Raw genomic sequence first — 6,514 nt, 5'->3', positions numbered from 1 at the left:
AACACCCAACGCCTGGGACAAAAACTGGACTCAAGGATATTTGAAAAGCACTTTACAGTTTGCATAGCGTTTCTCACATCTGCTGATTTAATCCTCATCACGCTTATGTAGCGGTATTTTCTAATTATACAGGCAAGGGGACTGAGGCTCGAAAGGGTGGGTGGCCCACGTTAGACTCCCAAGGGACAGAACCGGTACTCAACCGGTGGTAGGACTGAGAATTCTACAGACTTTGTGTGAATCCCGACCCGGCCATGGACTGGCTAAAGCACCGACTTCACCTCCCTGCTCCCGTGACCTCATCCTTAAAGAAGACAGTAATTCCAATTCGGGCTTGTTGTGAGGATTAAATAAAACAATGCCTATGGAGTGTCTAACAGCGCCTGGCTCGCGGCCGGAACTATAAATGTGAGTTCCCTTTCTGACCCCAAGCTTGGCGAGCTGCTTCTCCTATTTCTACGGCAGCTCCTCCTTCTCCGAGCTCCGGAGGCCACAGGGGGTGCCAACTGTAGAGCACGGTGCCCGCTTTGACGCGATAGCTGCATAGGGTACCAACAGTCCTTAGAGGAGTGTGGGGACTACGCGCACAGATGTGAGAAGACAGCGGGGACGGAACTAGGAGAACCTAGGAGGCAAGGGTTGGATGGAGGGGCCCGTGGGGGCCGTTGGTCAACAACAGAGGGGGGGCTGGGACCCCACTGCACACACCACCCAGGGGGCCACTCACGTCTCCCGGACATCCAGTCTCCCGCAAGTGGCCAGTGTCCGCCTCTCTGCCACCCCACTTCACCCTTGCTACTTCCTTCCCTCCCCAGCTCTCGGCACTGTCCTCGGAGCCTCAAAAAGCAAGGAGGGTCCCAGGGCGAAGAACGCTGGGGGCCGCGTCGGGCGCGCGAGCCCGCGGAGCTCAGGCCCCGCCCCCCTGCCCTCCAGCCCCCACCCCCGCCGCCGGCTGGCGGGAGGAGGGACATGCGCACGCGGTGGCTGGGCGCAGGGCGCCGGGAGGCGGGGGAGCGCGCGTGCAGTTCCTCCCCACCCGAGCTGGCGGGCGCTGCGGGGAGCTGGGCGGCCGTGGGCGGGGAACCCGACGCGGGAGCGGGGAGCGCGCCGCCAGCGGACTAGTGCGGGTGTGCGGACCCGCGAGCCCGGAGCGCAGCGACTAGGGATGCGAGCGGCGGGGAGCCGCCGCGCCGTTGTGCCGGGTGAACTCGAGCGGCAGTGACCTCAGCGAGGGGAGAGCGGGACGACGGCGGCCGCCAGCCCCGCTGGGATCCTGGGGGCCAGGGGTGCGCGGGGAACGGCGGCGGCGCGAGAGCGCGGGGCGCAGACCGGGCGGGGCTGGGGACAGTGATGAGCGGGCGCGCGGGGAGGCTGCACGCCGCCGCCGCCGCCCGGAGCATTTGCCGCCCGAGCTGCTGCTCGCGGCCCGGGACCCGGCCATGGAGACGCTGAACGGCCTCGCGGGCGGCGGCACCCCGGAGGCGAAGCCGCTGCCGCCCGGCCAGCACCACCGCCACCATCACCTCCACCCGCTGGCCGAGCGTAGGCGGTTGCACCGCGCGCCCTCGCCCGCCAGACCCTTCCTCAAGGATCTGCACGGCCGGACCCCGGCGTCCGGCCCGGCCCTGGCCGCCCCCTCCTCGGGCCGAGCCCAGGCGCCCGCCGCCCCACGCTCGCCCAGCCTCGCGGGCAAAGCGCCGCCCTCGCCAGGAACCCTGGCCGCGCCCGGCCGCCTCTCTCGGCGCAGCGGCGGCGCCCCTGGCGCGAAGGACAAGCCGCCGCCGGGAGCCGGGGCCAGGGCAGCGGGCGGCGCCAAGGCCGCTCCGGGCCCCAGGAGGGTGGCGCGCACGGCGCCCGGGGAGCTGCTGCCCCGGGCAGGGAGGCCGCCGCCGCCGCCCGGGACCGAGCCGCTGTCCGCCGCTGCCAAGGGCCGCAAAGCCAAACGCGGCTCCGGGGCGCCCCCCGCCCGTGCCGCCGGGCCGCCGGTCCCCGCCGCCCCGATCCCCGCCGTGATCCTCGCCGTGACCTCCGCGGCCGGCTCCCCGGCTCCAGGCTCGCGCATCAGCCACACGGACAGCAGCTCCGACCTCTCCGACTGCCCCTCCGAACCCCTGTCCGACGAGCAGCGCCTGCTCCCCGCCGCCAGCAGCGACGCCGAGTCTGGCACGGGCTCCAGCGACCGGGAACCGCTGCGAGGAGCCCCTACGACGAGCCCCGCGGCTCGGGGGGCGCCGCCCGGCAGCCCCGAGCCCCCCGCGCTCCTTGCCGCGCCTCCCGCCGCCGGCGCCTGCCTCGGGGGTCGGAGCAGCCCGGGCGGGGTCCCCGCGGGGTCCCTGGGAACTGCTGTGGCGGAGGATGCCGGGGGACGCGCGCCGTTCGAGCGAACGGTCCCCGGGATCCCCAAGGACCCCGGTCTTGGCGAGCAGACCCGACTGATCCCGGCGGCCGCGGTGGAGGAGGAGCTGCTGCGGGAGATCGAGGAGTTGCGCTCGGAGAACGACTATCTCAAGGTGAGCAGCCGGCTCCGCCGCGGGTGTCCCGGAGGCCACCCCGAAAGGTCTGGGTGCGGGCGGGGACCCGCGAGCCCTGCCTGCCCGGTCCTGACAAGCCCGTTCTCTCTTCTGCCCCCGCACACACTGGGCATTGGAAACTTAAGCTAAAACTTCTGGAAGGAGCAGCAAGACCTGTGGGTCCGGGCGGGTTCCCACCCCACTTAGCTTTTCTTGTTTCCACCCCACTTAGCTTTTCTTGTTTCTTGAAGTCTTGCTTCTTCCTGCTGACGTCTTTGCCTCTGTTGATGTGCCGGGAGAGAGGTGGCCAGAATCACATTTTGGATACACAGCCGACCCTCCGTGGGGCCCAAACATGCACACCCTCACCTGTGGGATCTGGCTACCCCTAGCCAAGGAGCTCTGGTCCCGGCCTAGGGCAGGTGCGTGTAGGTTCTGGAGCCTGCAGTGGGCCAGGCTGCGGATGTGCCAGATGCTTTTCCTGCGTTTACAGAACGTGAGACCCCCTCTATTTTCTCGGAGGGGGGTGCTCCCAGTGTTTCGGTGATACACCTTAAGTTCAGGGGCCCCATGAGGGTGGCCTGTGTCAAGGGACAAGGAGTTGGCAGGTTTGGCCTGCCTGTCCTTTGTAGGCGTCCACAAGCTGGTGTTTTGTGTCAGGAGAGACTGCTTGATTTCCCCCAGCACTCCAGCACTTTTGAGGGAATTGCCAACCTCTGCCCCCCTACCTCTGAGGATTTTTCCTAAGGGCCTGCTAGCTAGCAATGGCCTTTTGGTCTTGTTAGCTTTGGGGCACTCGATCTCACTTCCATCTTTTCTCCCAAGAGGAGGTCAGGTTGGTCCTGCAGAACAGAGGGCTTACAGTGTTGGGGGAAGGGGGTTCAAGACAGTTGAAGTGACTTGAGAGAAAATAAGGGGGGTAGTACGGGGGGCAACTGTTTTAATTTATTGTAGTGCTCAAGTTAGTGAATAACTACAGCGGTACCAATCTTTTCACGTTTCTGTTAAGATGATAACATATATCTCCCAAACCAGTGGATGTCCCTCCTTCATCTGGGTGATGTGACTTGTACTTTTTCTCAGCAAACACTGAATGTATCCAGATGAGGCCCAGGCTTTGGCCAGTGGGACCAAGGGCATGCCCTTTTAAGGTGGTTAAGTGTGAAGTTCAGACTGCTGACAGAATAGTATTCTGAATCTAAACTTCTTATCAGGAGCTGCTCTCCCCAAAAGAGCCCAGCCGTTGTTTTGTCTGCAAAGATGTGGCAGTGAGGCAGAGGAGAGGTGAGACCAGATTGGGAGTTGGGAGTAAGATGTTTTAAGTAGTACATTTGCCTGTGTCACCCACTCTTACATAATAGACAACAGAACGATTTTCTTTTTTTTTTTTTTTTAACGTTTATTTATTTTTGAGACAGAGAGAGACAGAGCATGAGCAGGGGAGGGGCAGAGAGAGAGGGAGACACAGAATCTGAAACAGGCTCCAGGCTCTGAGCTGTCAGCACAGAGCCTGACGCGGGGCTCGAACTCACGGACCGTGAGATCATGACCTGAGCTGAAGTCGGACGCTTAACCGACCAAGCCACCCAGGCGCCCCAACAGAACGATTTTCAAAGGTGCTGAAGAGAAAGGGCAGTGATAGCATATGTGACTCCATTTTGAAATCGCCGCTTTTGTAAACCTTCAGCAAATGTAAACTCCCTAAGGGCCAGAAAGATTACCTTGTTCAGTTATAGCTCCAGCTCTCAGCATGATCCCAGACCCCCAGTGTTTCTGATTAAATGGTGTTTATCCAAATCACGACCTGCTAAGCGACAGAAAATTGAGGGTTTCGTAAAACATGTTTCTCATCGCATCTTTGATCTTCAGGTAGGCAACAGTCATTTTAGAGTTCATTCTGAGGTGACTGTTTATTTGCTTTATCTTTTCACGTGGGTAGAGCCTCTGTGAATGAAATAGGTGTCTGACCCTGGAGTCTGATGTGGTATATTTGATATTTCAGTGATTCTTCACAACAACATAGGGTATAATTGTTGTTATATTTGTCATAACCCCAGTTTCACAGACAAGGATGCTGAGAACCCGGAAAACTTAAATGACCAGCCCAAGGCCATCCAGCTAGGAGGTACAGCTTCTATTTCCGCCGCCCCCAGAGCCTTTGCTGTTTTCACTGCACCAGGCTGCATCCCTGTTCCCAGCAAGCCTGCTTTTCTCAGCGTATACTGCTTGCTTTTGAGTTGTTTTATTAGCTTGAAATGTTCCCAATGTTTAGCTTTCCTAGGGGGCCTCTTTTCATTTTAGGCAAAAGGGCCATAATGAACCCCTCTCCACTAGCCAGTGTACAGATGGTCATATAAATCCCACTGACAGTGTTTAATTTGTGGGAAATGTTCAGTTGCTGTTTCCTGTGGAGAAAGTGTCACGGCCAACCGTTTACTCTGCCTGAGTGCATCTCCCAGTCTTTCCCCTGTCGGCAGGAGAGGGCAGGAGGTAGAGGAGCTCTGAAAGAGGCTGGGAAACCAGAAGTATGCTCACAAATATACGTGTGAGTTATGTGTTTCGTTATCCAGAAGCTAAGTTACAATAGTTCAATTTGGGAGAAAACACAGCAATCCTGGCAGACTTCTCTAGAGGTCAGTGAGCGTGCCCACTTGTGCACAATGGGGCTGTGAGCACAAGTGACCTCAGGAGGCAGAGGCAGGAGGCTTGCCTTGGCACAGGGCAAGTTTCTAAATTGAAACTTACCTTTGGTTGCTTTGGTTGCTTTTTTTCTCACAGTAGATCAATGTGCATCCTTGATCTGCTTTCTTAGAGAATGTGATACAGAGCTTTTGTGATTAGACAGAGCATTCTTCTATTCAAACGTTACCTACCAAGAAGAGACTTGGCCCGGGCACTTTACGTTGGTATATCCTGGAGGACTGTGACCATGATAAGTGCCACATTCTTTCCCAAGTCAGTTCTGTCACCATTACTGCACAAGACTGTCACACTTCCTGAGCTAGCATGACCAAAGGGTAATCAAGCAGAATCATCAGGCCTGCGAAACCATAGGCGGATATCTTACTGATGGAGACCTTCAAGTGGAATTCTCTTGGTTTTTAGCCACTCTGCTGTATTTTTTTAAATAGATGTCAACAGAGAAGTACATACCTTCGGTTGTGCAGTGTGGAGCTGCTTGGGGCGTCCCTGGCCCTGCTATCTCTTCTTCATCAGAGGGCACCAAGTTGACTAAATGAAAAATGCACAACTACTCAATCCAGGTGGCTGGCTTTTTGCGTGAAAACACAGGCAGGAAAGCAGTCTTGTCCCTTTACTCCCGATGAACTTAGATATATTTAGAAGTCTTCAGAAATTCAGGTGAGCGGTTGAACTCGGTTGTCCAAAGGCCTTTGCTCCTTTTTCAGACTGAACCCAGGCATGTTTCTCGGTGCTGAGAGCATCCACAAAACGCGGCTGGTGTGTTCCTGCCTGCCCACCTGCCTGCCACCGCCGTGTTTTGCCCAAGTGCTCTGAGATAATCGGACCAGCCTTAGTGCTCATTGTGAACATACTAATTATGTTCTCTGTTTCCACAGGGTTTTCAGGAGAATTTAATCAGTTGAATTTATTGACCTATTTTGAAAATGTTTTTCTTTTTTTTTAAATTTTTTAAAAGTTTATTTTTGAGAGAGAGAGAGACAGACAGACAGACTGCGAGCGGGGGAGGGGCAGAGAGAAAGGGAGACACAGAATCTGAAACAGGCTCTAGGCTCTGAGCTGTCAGCACAGAGCCGGAGGCAGGACTTGAACCCAGGAACCGTGAGATCAGGACCTGAGCCAAAGTTGGACCGTTAACCGACTGAGCCACCCAGGTGCCCCCCAAAACGCTTTTGGAATTACTGGTGATGGGCTCACAATGTCCCCTCCGCATGTGCCCAAATAGTGTTCTCCAAAAGTGCCAGTTCCCTGCAGGATGGATGCAGGTGGGGCTGGGGGGAAGGGTTGCTTATTTTTGCCCTGCT

The 6,514-nt window shown here is 57.4% G+C and overlaps 1 protein-coding gene across 6 annotated transcripts in view; it reads left to right on the top strand.

Moving 5' to 3' along the window:
- Positions 1-1,045: 1,045 nt before the first annotated feature.
- MTCL1 (microtubule crosslinking factor 1) overlaps positions 1,046-6,514 on the top strand; it is a 135,347-nt gene continuing 129,878 nt past the window's right edge. For 3 of the 6 annotated variants that reach the window (XM_078435417.2, XM_060613267.3, XM_060613273.3), the window contains exon 1: positions 1,047-2,510. In XM_078435417.2, coding sequence (XP_078291543.2) covers positions 1,440-2,510 — 1,071 coding nt within the window. In that variant the 5' untranslated portion in view covers positions 1,047-1,439. Of the gene's footprint in view, positions 2,511-6,514 lie in introns of all 6 variants that reach the window. The other 3 variants (XM_078435418.2, XM_060613272.3, XM_060613270.3) reach the window with 2 other exon arrangements.

This window comes from Panthera onca, chromosome D3, assembly GCF_046562875.1.
Source record: "Panthera onca isolate mPanOnc1 chromosome D3, mPanOnc1 haplotype 2, whole genome shotgun sequence".
Classification (NCBI taxonomy): Eukaryota; Metazoa; Chordata; class Mammalia; order Carnivora; family Felidae; genus Panthera; species Panthera onca.
This window is presented reverse-complemented; position numbering and strand designations above follow the sequence as displayed.